This window comes from Bacillus rossius, chromosome 5 (genome assembly GCF_032445375.1).
Source record: "Bacillus rossius redtenbacheri isolate Brsri chromosome 5, Brsri_v3, whole genome shotgun sequence".
Lineage (NCBI taxonomy): Eukaryota > Metazoa > Arthropoda > Insecta > Phasmatodea > Bacillidae > Bacillus > Bacillus rossius.
Window position 1 is genome coordinate 28,661,758 of NC_086333.1, and position 14,219 is coordinate 28,675,976.

Consider the following 14,219-nt stretch of genomic DNA (forward strand, 5'->3'; position numbering starts at 1 on the left):
TTCTTGTTCTTACCTCTTCGAATCACTACGCACAACTGAGCAGAAAGTATGTTATTGCTTTTATACAATTTTAACAGTACAATGCAAGTCATCAAGCAAGAAGTGTGCTTGCCCGTGCGCATTACGCAAGATGCATAATAACAGACCCGTCCAACTGTGGGAGAAAGTACGTTTTACTGAGTTTGCTGGAATAACCAAATGGTCTTAGGTTCGAAAATGCGTACCTCTATTCCAAGTCTCTGCAACAGACGAAGTACCTGCGTCTAGCTACGGTTCTACGATCGGTTGATAGCCTGGAGTATTTCCCATTTAATGATAATGCAGATGTGTTTTCTCCAAGCGAAACAAAAGACAATTCAGTGTTTGTTTTCGGCGATGTAATGTGCGAGAAGCAAGACATAATACAAGAGTACTTTTCCATGGACAGACACGCCAAAGTATACTGCATTTAAACGTATCAGACGTACAGTCTTATTCAAAAACATATCCTACGGGACAACGCGAACATCATAGTACTTTTTCGCATGGATGAACTTAATTTACTTTATGCTTATGACGATCACATAAATACTGACATGACTTTCCAGGAATTCAAAGACATTTGCTCCTTGTATTGGAAAAACGAACATGAATTTTTAGTTATAGTCAAGGACAGGCCTCTATATAAAGGCAGGTACAGACAAGGTTGCGATCAGTTTATCGTCAAACATGAGTCATAGAATTTCAAAATTTGGTCTTAACAGACGCACTACCGATATACATAATTTTCTCAAGTCTCACGACTCCGATATCCTCAAATACATTTCGGTACTGGCTCAGAAAGTAGAAATTGTGAAAAACAAATTACTAGAGTATCTGCTAGCCATCGACCACCGCGTGGAAGCCTCGGATTCTCGAATTTGTGACATGATCGAAGTAGCCAACGCACACAGACATGGCGATTTGAGGACTTTCCAAGTAGTCTGAATGCATCGCTTACTCACTTGACAACAAAATCAAATCTTTCCAAACTCAAGAAAGAAGTTTCTGCGGACGAATAAAAAAGTTTAAAAGGAAGTCTTGCAAAATGTTTTCACCTAGTACAATGTCGGACTTGGTCAGTGACCTTTATCGAGTTATACAGTCTGTTCGTGAAAAATAGTTACTTGCTAGAAGAGCCAGACTTACATGCGAGATGAAAAATGAAGATATATTTAAACCAATTACTAGTCTCGACGATCTTAAAAATAAGGAAGAACCAATCATCACTGTGAAGACAGAAGTTGATGACGAAATGCCAAACGTAAAGAAGGGGAAATATGAGCAAGATCGAGAAGAAGAGGACTATACAAGTACAGAGTCAAAGCACAAAAAAAACAATTATGGAAAAGAGGACACCAAGTTAATGCAATGGTCCGAATAAACCTGATATCTTTCACAAGTCGGAATAATGACACGAACTATACGAGTGTACAGAAAACATAATAAATGGTTCCTCGTTGCTAAAGAAATATACTTTTTACCAGGTAATATCGTACGTGTAGAAGAGTACAAAACGCACGGGACTACGGGTCTGTACGTATTAATGTTTCGCACGGAGCCTTAAGGCTATTCTCACGAAGATTTACAAGAGTTAAAAAAAAAACTGCCTTAACTATCTAATGCATGTTTTTGCAATAACGATCCGGAAAGTGGCATATATAAAGACTAAGATCATGAAAAAAATCAACATTCTCGCTAATCTCTTCAGTGAACTATCAGTACACGGTGATTGTTTAAAAAAGCTAGATAATGTTTGGTACTTTATCTATGTGTATTGGGACGACTCCAATGAATTAGTTATTCGGATAAGATTTCTACATGATTCGCTTAGTGCAGGAAATTATTCGCACATCAACGAAATAGTTTCCATACACTAAGAACTGTGAGAAGCTGACTACATACAATTAGTGAAACCGGAATCGCTCTTGAACTTCATGCTCCTGCAAAACGAAAATACCTTCGTCGCAAAGTCACAGTTCGCGGAATTGATGATTTATTCCAGGCGGACTTTGTTTGCAGGATACCATATTCCCAATTGAATAAAGATTTCAAGTGCATGTTGACAGTCATCGATGTGTTTAGGAAGTTCGCTTGGGCCAGACCTGTGAAATCGAAGACTGCAACCGACGTAGCCAAGGCCATGGCCAATATTTTGCGTTATGGTCGTGTACCATCGTACCTGCAAACGGATCTCGGCAAAGAATTCTACAATGCGACCTTCAGGACTTTGATGAATCGAAGCCTAGGACCTACTATCTCGAAGATTTGACCTATTCGTTACGGCTTATAAGCATAAGAGATTCAACCTACGGTGTATCCCGATACGTACTTGGTGGAGAAGGCAGATGTAGAAATCGAGAAATGCTAAATACTTTAATAAATTGCTTGTATTTTTGTATTTTTAGTAGTGTGGAATTTATGTAATAAAATTTATGTTTGTAAAAGAACTTTTGTTATATTTCTCGAACGTGTCACTTTTGTCGTATTTTAAATTAAATTACTTTTTGTGTGCATTGAACAGGGATCTAAGCAATGTCAAGAATCCATCGATTCAATCATTAAATTAATAAGTGATTTTTTTTGATGAATTTTGGAATTTTTCCCGAATATATAGCATATTAATTACAAATTTCAAATATGCCGTCCAAATTTCAAGATGGTGGGTGCCACAGAAATAATAAATGATTATTGCACTCGAGTGGGTAAAAACTAAACTAACATGGCAGTAGCGCACTTTTGCAGACTAAAACAAGATATCGGATGTGACGTCATACTAGCTAGTGATAGGTCTATATATACCTTGGCATTAGTGGTGGGAGGTCAGTCTGTCGGTGGCTTCTGTGGAGGAAGGATCCTTCGTCAGTTTTTTATATTTTGCTCTTACCGGGTTTGAACTGAAGACTCTGAGCTACATGATGTAAGTGAGCTTTTAAAATAATATTTTATTAAAATTTGATTAATTATTTTTTTTAATTTTTAAAAGTTTTTACTGATTTCCTAGAAAATTAATTACTGATTTTCAAGATGCCGGCCGTAACGATAGTTGCAGGGGTATTTTAAAATAATATTTTATTAAATTTTTATTAATTAATTTTTTTATTTTTTGAAATTTCTTCAAATTTTTTTTTGATAAGGACGGTTTTTCAAGTTGGTGGCCATAACAAAATTTCAACTAGAATCCAAGATGGCGACTAACGAAATGTGCAACGGTGATGTATTTATTCATAATGACTTAATTTTTTATTAACATTTTATTACTAACTTTTTTAAATTTTCTATCTATTTTCTAGCATAAAAAATACGGATTTTAAAGATGGTGGTCCTAACGATAATTACAACATTTACATCATAATTTAAGATTGTAGTAATGGCATCCTAATTGACAAGGTCACCTCGGTGGCAAGGGAATTTAAGCCCCTTTGGGGAATTTTCAATTCATTAGCTTTTTTGTGGACTAAAACGGGAAAATTTCCCTCAAATCGGGAATTTTTTCCTCAAAGTAGAGAAATTATTTATTTTTCAAATTTTTTGAGATTATTTTGAGGAATTTTTTTCTAAAAACCGGACACTTTCGTGGATTCTGGCTGATTTTGGGCAAACTTTCGCAAAATGTTGGCCTTTTTGGCAAATTTTGGCAAATTATGAGGGTAAAGGTGAAGTTCAAAGGTCAAGGTGATCCAAGATGGCCGCCGGAGCGTTACTATTCAATATGACGACCGGTTTCTCCGGCTCCTCCTGCGGAAGCCTGGCGTAGGATGTCCATTTGTATACTAATTATCACATTTTTTATTCAAATGAATACTTATAACATTCCCAATGAATTAGAAGAGTATCGAACTCACGATGACCTTTTAATTGTTTGTCTACAGTCTTAAGGGGCCCGCCTCGTCAGGGGTGTATGTGTGTTAGTGAGGCGGGATGATAAGCGCGACGCTCGCTGGTGCTTCCAGCGCGGTATAGCCTCTAAGAGCAAGTCTCTGAACTGGCGCGCATTCGTCTCGTCGTCACAGGATAACTGTGAAATTTGAGCGGTGACCGTAACATTATATGGCGGAGAAATGAAGATAAAGATGTTATGCAAGCCCCTTAAGTGCTTTCAAGAATCTGTACTGATTGTTTTATGCCTAAAAATTACTCTGAAAACACGCGTTTTAGGCATTTTGACGCTTCTAAAAATACAGTTTAAAAACTTAATCCGAAATTAAAAGTACTTTTCGGCCCTCAGCGAACTTTTAAATGCTATTCGTAAATAGGCCCCACTCGGATATCTTGAGTAGTTTTGAAATCGCGTTGTTTTTCCTGAAGCTCTGCACACCGTATGTGTGCCCAGGTAGGCGGGCCTCTTAACCACTTGATCATCGTGCATACTAATAAGCCGATAAGTAATGGGAATACTACGTTTGTAACCTAATGTAACCTAATTGGGATTTTCGTCAGTATAAATTGCGTGTATATATATATCATTGTATTTTGTTATGTAAGACGTTGATGAACTCATATACCGGTTGACCGTTCGCCATGTAAGTTGTCACATCGAAGTGTTTTTTTTCGTGAGAAGGTTTTTATGCTATCCATATTTTTGAAACTCGCCACTAGATGGCACTGCAGCGCATCAACTTTTAAACCGTTCAACCGATCGCCATGGGTAAACAGTAAATCACATATCATAGACATACAAACAGTAATTGTGTGTTATTTATCTATGTCCACCACACTGTCATATAGCGCTAACACTCTGTGTTCAGCCCGGGCAACGCCGTGTACTGCAGCCATGAATAACCATTATTCTTTTTATTCGTAGGCAAATTACATTTGTATCACACACAAATAAATTATCTTCCGACGTTTTATCTGTCACTAAACAGTAAATATTTTTGCACCACAAGCAACTAATCTAACTTTGGAAGTATTATATGTAATTTATATATATATATATATAACTGGATGTTGATATATATGACGTTGATAAAACCCGACACCGTTTGATCTATCCCATAAAAGTTGGCATCTCTGAGCGTTTTTTCACGGAAGTTTTTATGCTATTCATTTTGCTATAACTCGCCACTATATATCGCTGCAGCTTACCAACTTATATTCCGTTCAACCGATCGCCATGCAAATTGGTATATTGCGATATTTAAGTCTTTAATTCTCAATAACAATCAATAGTGATTGTGACTGTGATTAGTAATTGGTGATTGAGTTTATGGAATACCATTTTAAACGGTTTATATATTCTAGATTACATACAAACCATCCATTTTTACACGCTTTATATTAGCTTCACCTGTATGTTTGTTTGTACGAGGGTTATTTTTTTTTCAACCTCCGATCGGCTGTAATAAAAAAACGGGAATGAATTGGGAAATTATTTTAATGTCAAAAGAAACGTACATCTTTACTCTATTTTTCCACATAATCACCGTGCAGATTGAGGCATTTGTCGTACCGATGCACCAGCTTTCCAATATCCTCTGCATAAAATGATGCCTCCTGCCTATTCAGCCACGTTTTAACAGTGCTCTGCAGTTCATCATTGGTGTTGAAGCGTCGTCCTCCAAGCCACTTTTTCAACGTGGGGAAAAGGTGATAGTCACTCGGTGCCAAATCCGGACTGTAAGGAGGGTGATCAAACACTTCCCATCGAAATCTTGCAAGGAGTTGTTGTGGTTGGTGGAAGGGGGTAAACACTACGAGACGTGTCGATTCGTGTACTAGCGATTAGGGTATCGATTAATGGGCATGCCATGGAGAAATGAAACTGTAATCACACTGAAGGGCACTGTTAAAACGTGGCTGAATAGGCAGGAGGCATCATTTTATGCAGAGGGTATTGGAAAGCTGGTGCATCGGTACGACAAATGCCTCAATCTGCATGGTGATTATGTGGAAAAATAGAGTAAATATGTACGTTTCTTTTGACATTAAAATAATTTCCCAATTCATTCCCATTTTTTTATTACAGCCGATCGGAGGTTGAAAAAAAATAACCCTCGTATGTTTGTAACCGACTTCTTTGGGTATGATTTTGACCCACTTTAAACGGCCAGATTTCATTCAAACTTTGTAGATTTATCGAGGACCGATGAAAATACACTAATTTGATAAGATTATTCCATTATTCAATTTGCAAAATAAGATTTTTGTCAAATTATATGATTTTCATCTATAGTCGATAAGGCAGGAATTGATGTTAAAATTAATTCCAACCATTATCTTTAGCTGATTTCTCTAATATTAACAAATTTCCGAATACCAAATTCAACAAAATAAGCAGGAATTTAAATTTACAATTTTTGAGGAAGGAGCCTTGTTTGCTGTTGTAATGAATGGCGATTGAGTTACCTATTAATTTTGATCTAATAAAAATAATAGTTTAAAAAACTAAAAAAAATATGCTTTTATAGAAAATTCAACTAAAAAATGAAAAATAAATAATAGTTTAAAAAAACTAAAAAAACACGCTTTTATAGAAAATCCAACAAAACAATAGAAAATGTTTTTAATAAATTTGAATTAAAAATAGTGTAAAATAAAAAAAAATGTATTTTATTGTAAAAAAAAGCGTGGGGTGCATGGTGTCAATAGTTATAAATCTTTTATTGACAAATATGAGTAGAAGGATTATCATTTCGATAATATCTTAAAAAGCACCCCACGATTTTTTTAAATAAAATACATTTTTTTTTAATTTTACACTATTTTTAATTCAAATTTATGAAAATTTATTTTCTATTTTTTAGTTGGGTTTTCTATAAAAGTGTGTTTTTTTTTAGTTTTTTAAATTTATTTATTAGATATACAGAGTTAATAGGCAGTAGTAAATTTTCTCTGGCCAATAGTTTGTACTTTAACAATGACGTATGTGATTAACTACAAATACAATATACTGCCAAAAAAGAGGATACTGATGCATGTGTAACTTCATTTATAAATCAGAATGTGTAATTTAACACGTTAGTAATTGTAATACAATACGAAAATTGGTGTATTTCTACCAAAGTCTGCAGAACTATTTGGTTTTCTAGAATTATTGGCTCGAAATTATACCAATTATACTTGTGTTTAGAAAATTATCACGACACATTTGTAAAATTAGTACCCCGTTGTATATATAATTTTTCGATTGTTTTTACAGTGTTTGTATACGTTTTCAAAAATTATCGGTGAATTTTGTAGTGTTTTTGGTAGCTTAAGTTAATTTTGGAGCATTGGAGAAATGTAAATTTCACAAAAACCACACAAGATATTAACTCTAAAAATATTTTTAGTATTTTAAATATTTAATGTCATAGTAGTGTCCAAGGAGAGCGAAACAAGTTAGTGATGAATGGCTTTGAATTCAAACTTGCCAGAACACAAATTACAAAACCACGAGTAATGAACCAAGCCGAGCATGGCCTGAACTAACTTAGTCACTGTCTGGGTGGCGAAGGGTTCTGCCGATTGTAGCGTCGAATGGCGTGACTGAAGACGCGGCCGGCAACGGGCGGTCCGTGTAGACGCCGGCTTGCTTTTGCTGACGTCATCGTGGGAGACCAACATGACGAGTGGACGAGTGACTTTGATCGCGCATGATCTACTGACATCTGAATGGGTCATGTCGTGGATGACTAGAGACCTGCAAAATTCGCGGATTCATTCGGAGATAGGCTAGAATTCAAACACATATACCTCTTAGATAATTTTGCTATTGGCTTACTGTTCATCTGGACGAATCTCAACCAGTTATAAACCCTCAACCAAAGAAGGATCGAATCACAGACAAACCAGCTGAGACGACTTACAAGTCGGCAGCCAATGAACTGGCGTTATTTGCCCGAGTGTACAGGGGTATGTGCAGTCTATCCTGAAGGCCATCGAAACCGCGAATTTTGCAGGTCTCTACTAGAGACATGCAAAATTCGCGGATTCAATGACCTCCAGGATAGACTCTACTACACTCTACACACTCGGCCAAATGCCACCTGTTCATTGGCTGCTGACTTGTGAGTCGTCTCGACCGAGTGTCTGTGATTCGACACTTCTTTGAGTGAGGGTCTCTAATTGGCCCTCAGTCCTCCAGATTAACAGTGAACCAATTGCAGAAGCAGCGCTAAGGTATAATTATTTGAATTGTAGCATATCACGAAATGAATCCGCGAATTTTGCAGGTCTTTATGGATGAGAGTTGATAAGCATCTATTTTAAAACAAACTATATGTGCAAGGAAACAGCAATGATAGCACGCTCTTGCAACGACTGTGAAGTAACCAATACGCACACAGAGAAAATGGATGGCCTATGAGATGGAATATTTTCTGGTTCGTGTAGCAGAGTGATGATAAAAATGTTATTTTTAAGTGAAATTGTTTATTATAAGGTGTAAACAAAGTCAGGATGTATTATGAATTTTTGCTAACCAAGCCAAAGAATATTATGAATTCAAAGTTTCTCTTTACTTGCTGAGGCTACTGTATTGCGATAATGATAGCTTTTGAAGAATGTGTGTCATACCAGAAACAGCGACTAGTGAGGTGTAACACAGAACATTGAAATGTTGTCATATACTTCTGATTCACATAATGTGTCATTTGTGATAGTACTATGTATTTTATTAATATATGCTCCCCTTAAATAGTTTTGTGTGATTTGTAATATTATACTTTTTTTGTTTTATGACTGTATTTTTACAGTGGTGAACTTTTTCTTGTTGCAGCAAAGAAGAGCTGATGTATTCCCGGGTAAACAGGTGCTAATACTTGGGTGAGTAAAAACCACAGAATATTCATACTTGAAAGAACTGTTCTGAAAGCTACCTGGCGTCATATCCAAAACGAAGTGATATTATTGCCCTCTCAGTCACGCTTTGTAGAATAATCTGGATCTTATGAATATGAACTAATAATTTCCCAATAAGATATACACGCACACACATACACACACAAGCTGCAGTACCCAGTGTTTCCCGGGCTGATCTAATGGTGAAGGTTACTTTTTTCGAAATCAGATGAAGATAGTCTTCTTAATTTTAAAGTAAAGTTTTCAAAATAATATCACTGGTAGAACCCAGCAGACTTTGTTCTGCCAGTGTATATATTGATTTATCTCTATATATCTAAAAATGGATGGTATGTATGTAATATATAATCTATAAAGCATTGTAGAAAAAAGTGGGAAAAATGAAAGATTACTGATACAGAAAAGATTATATTATCTAGCTAATTCCCGGTATGCGTTGCAATGCCTCATTAAATTTTTTTAGTAGGTAGGGTTTATATGTATGGACACACCGGCTCATGGCTCGGGATCCATGATCCGCAGCGGCCATCTTGAATTACATCACATCTCTCGGCCATCTTCGATGACCTTGATGTATGACCCCGGTGGCCATCTTGGATTCCTCCATTTTTCTATAACATTCCGCCATTTGTTTTTCCAGAACATTTCACCATTGTGAATTATGACATCACATCCACCATCTTGGAAATCCGCAATTATCAAAGTCAAAAAATTGAAAATAATTAAAATTTATAAAAAAAATTATTATTAAAATTTTAATTAAAAATACGATGTTATTATCATTGAGCGCCCCACTCCTGTGCATTGCACTTTAAGTTATGATGATGTCCTCGAGTACCCCACTCCTGTGCGTTGCACATTTCGTTAGGATGTCATCATCGAGTGTCTCACCCCTGTGCGTTGCATTTTTCGTTATGCTGGCACCACCAGCACGGTGATGGAGGCAGCTATCTTGTTTTTTTAGTGGAGACCGCCATCTTGATTTTATCTGATGGATGTCGCCATCTTTGTTTCTGGTGTTGGTTCCTAAAGTATGTAAGTATTGCTGTTCCTCGTGCATGTAAGGTCGAGTTTTTATTTCCTAGCAGTGTTGTTATGAACCTTATAGAACAAAAATATCTATAAATTTTCAAAAAATCTAAAAAATCTACAAAATCCACAAAAACTTCAACTTCAACCATTTTGTTTATGATGGTGGTTGTGACCGCCATTTTCTCTTAAATACATAATCATATATAAAATATTTCGGATTCGATGGTTAAAGTAATAAAACTTTTAAAAATACTTATTACATTAAAAACTTTTCTACCATTTAATTTAATTTGTGCCACCCTCTTACACCATTCAGGACCAGAAATTTTTCAGAATCCTAACCCACATTTAATAATTAATTAATGCATCTTCTAAGCATGATTGTGTTTAGTATTAGTGTTCAAAAGCTGTATGGAAGCAAATATTTAAATGCTTGCATATATATTTATATTTCACTTTTCTAAGCTGTATTATGTTTGCGTATTCATATTTAAAAGCTGCTTGGTTGCAGATATTTTAGTGTTTGAACACATATATGTTTCAATAAGGTTTTTAATGAAAGAAAAACACACGCAGCTTTAATCGTGCACGACCATATTATGTTACAAACAATCACATTATGTTACGATTCATATTTGTAGATTATTAGATGTATTCCCTCTCCAAGAGAGAGAGACCATAGCCAACACATGAAATTTTACGTTTTGACTTGATGTTTGATCACTACAGTATAATATGACAGAGTTATAACACACACCTAGCCCATCACCCCATTACCATGTCTGTTAGATGCACTTCACACAACATGTAAAAAGTATATTTTGAACAATCGTGATAAGAATTCGAAATAAATATAAAAAAAATACTTTTAAAAATCAATTTAATTTATCTCAAAACACTAAAAAAAAAAAATTACATGAATTCTCGATCCTCGTCCTGACACACTGACGACACTTCCACCTCGTCCTTCATAACCACAATATCATCTTCAGTCCATTCGGCTACCCGCTCACACAGGTCCCTAGTCAACTCTGCGAACTCTGCAGTCACGTTCACTTTCTCCTCGCCATCACATCCATGCAGCTCCCCTCACCCGCGCACACCTCTACTTCCGTCACGTAGCTCCACACCTCCTCAACGACTGCCACCATCTCAGGATCTTCCATCTCGTCACTCGTCTCCTCCATCTCGTCTCCAAGCTCCTCCTCCACCTCCTCCCAGCTCGCATCGTACTCTTCTAGAGCTGTAGCAAACCGTATGTCTTCGGTACTGAGTAACGGGTGCGCCATCTAGTACCGAATAACGAAACGTTACACACGAATGCATTTCGTTACTCGCATTTTTCGTAGTATAGAACAGTTCACTAGTAGTTCTACACTTTACTTATTAAATCAAATTAAATTTAGAATGACTTAAACACAAGTTTGGTTAAAAATACGGAAAAGTGAAAAAAAATGCACCTTACGCAGTTTGGTATGTAATGTATAAGTAAGTATGTTTTATACAAATTATGAATGTTGCGACGCCGCAACGTCATTCTGTACGCGTACGCAATACGACTCGATTCGTTGCTCTAACATAACATTGCACGCTATGTAGTATCAGAAGTAACGAGTAACGATACGATAGTAACGAGTACTAATTGTTACAGTAACGAATACATACGGGTACGCTTTCTTTCGTTACTTTTACACCTCTATACTCTTCCTCAAGAATCTTCTCATAGCTGGCACGACACATATTAGCTCTGCTGACAACTACGAATGATACGTCCGACATCAGCGTCACGTAATCGCCAACTTATCATCACTGTCCTAATGGTGCAATGGTTTCTCCCCCTCCCCTATATAACTCTGCCCTTTACATTCCAGTCCTGTCCATGTGTCCCAAGTGTACACACCTCTGACGCACGTCCTTTGACGTCAGCATACCTCCCCTCTCCTACACCAAACAACTCTTTCCAAACATAATAGCTGTGTGATTTAGTCCTGTCACCACACATCCCCAGCCTCCTAATACCATTGTAAGTACCTTCGATGAGAATCCTGACCTCGTAACAAGTGAAATTTTTTAAACAGTACAAGCATAAATAAAAATAATTAATTATTTAATACTTGCATTATTTTATTAATATAAAAATCTACAAGACATCACACTACATAAACATTTACAACTCTTTACTCTACATAAACATTCACAACATCGCGTTATATTTTAATTTATTTAACATCATTAGTTTTCATCCATTTTAGGGTTTATCGAATCCTAACCACTTCACAAACAAGCAATAAACTTTACGTATTATCACTTTTTGATCTAAATAATCGTTCGGGTACTTGGTAGGCTGAATTTCTTCCTCGTAGAATTCGCCATGTATCGCCGAACCTCCTAAATCTTCCAAATAATAACATCTTGGAAGGTAATAACGTATTTTTTCAACAAAATATTTGAGTTGAAAAATTATGCATATAACCTTGATCGATTGTTCGTTTATATTTTGAAATATATACAAATTCCCTAACTTTAGCTTTGGGTTTTTTTACCTCTAGTTTATTTGCATTAGAATGAACAGTTTTCAGGAGTGGGTTATTTTTTTCATTAACAGGTGCTATACCAATCGTTCAGTGGTTTCTGTTCTAATAGTCATTTAGTAATGATAGTATCATATCAATCAGTTTATAACTCCTTTTGCTGTGAACTCCCTCCACATAGCTTCTTTTAAAGTTCGTTAATACTTTTATCTCGGTGAAGTTAAAATATTTTTTTATTCCGAACCTGGCTACGAGGCTAAATGGCTAGAAGGATACATCAACCACATAGAAGAAAACTCTTTTATAAAAAATACTAACTCAGGAAATTTAATTCCTAATATAGAGACGACACAACCTGAAATATATATTTTATGCTTACTACAAGATCAAGGGGTTTTGAACCATTAAATATTCGGCCCTGACTGAAGACTTGATTACAAACATTCAATGAAAAGGACACACATTTGTAAAATCATTTAACTCGGTAGGATACGATCACTAGGATATATTTTCTGAAATACGAAATGATACATCTCAATCTGGCAACAATGGGTTCATCTACATTTGGCTCCAAATGATTTCAGTCACAATGTTGCTCGAACTCGTCTCGATTGCTGGAAAGGCTTTATTTTTAATCTCAATTTTGTCATTGATTACGATTTTTAAATCTTTAAGTTAGAAGTTGTATTAAGAGAACTCAGTCTTAGCTATAAATTAGATTGCACGAAATAAAACAATCTTTTTAATTTATCCAAAATGTAATTTAATTTTCACTTTTATACAGATGAAGGCAAACAAGTCATTATTTTATGCAGTACGCACTTATTTCACGATATTAGTTTGGTATTGATAAATTTTCATCAATTTTCGAAGCAAGTATAAGTCTTAACATGTCGAACAATATGTTAGAATCTTCCCATATCGTCTTCGGCTATTGTCATATTCCTTACATTTATATTACTAATACTTTTAAGATTTTGAAGTCTACTGTTTTGATATCAGCCTCAAAGTAATTAAAATTGTCATCATCTATAATAAGCTTGATCAGAGTAATTTATTTTAATATGTCGTTTCCATCATTTTGGTCTAAGAACTTTTCGGCCTGGATAAGGGGGGGGGGGGAATCCGACAAGCCGTGCAGACTCGGATAAGGCGTGTCTTTGTACGTCTTAACACGGTTTGCTATATAATGTCCTCTGTTAGTTCCCTTAAGTATCATTAATAACTACACTTAAAAATTAACCTAATTCAATATTATTGATAACCGAAACTTTCAAAGTATATAGTTTTTATATCTTTTACTTCTCTTACACTTTTTCGGCACTTGCAAACCTGTTAATTTTTCTTAAGTGTCCAACTGCAGTTACTTTTCCAATAAATAACCACCGCCTGTTGGGAATAAAGTACATTTATGTTTGCTACTTTCTATTAACTGTTACAAAAATAACACACCAATAACTTTTCAAAGTTCATAGTTTATATCATACGTATATGTGCACTTAGTTATATTATATGAAGTAAGTGTGCAGTAAGTATGTTCTCATTCGTGATGGTATTTAAGGGAACATTCAATGATGCAGGTTGAATACCTACAAGCCGACAAGCGAGGTGAAGAGCCATCCGAGGATGTCGCCGCTGTTGAGGAGATCGAAAGGGCAGACAGATACCATCAGCTACAGCCCTGACATTCCAGACGTTGGACGCCCAATGAGGACTGTGGTTGGCTGGCGGTTGAGGGAGAGGGGGGAGGGCCTCGTCAGCGGCAATTGCGAGCAGGTCAGGACCTGATTGCTCGGGGCACGGCGCTCACGCCAGGTCACTGCGGCCGGCGGCGGCCTGTGACCGTGGAGTCGA

General features: G+C 36.2%; 1 protein-coding gene across 1 annotated transcript in view; it reads left to right on the forward strand.

The window, feature by feature from the left end:
• Positions 1-14,219, forward strand: part of LOC134531674 (uncharacterized) — a 523,079-nt gene that overhangs the window by 164,797 nt on the left and 344,063 nt on the right. The window contains exon 3 of the mRNA XM_063367463.1: positions 8,720-8,766. Within this exon, the coding sequence (XP_063223533.1) occupies positions 8,720-8,766 (47 nt within the window). The remainder of the gene's footprint in view (positions 1-8,719; positions 8,767-14,219) is intronic.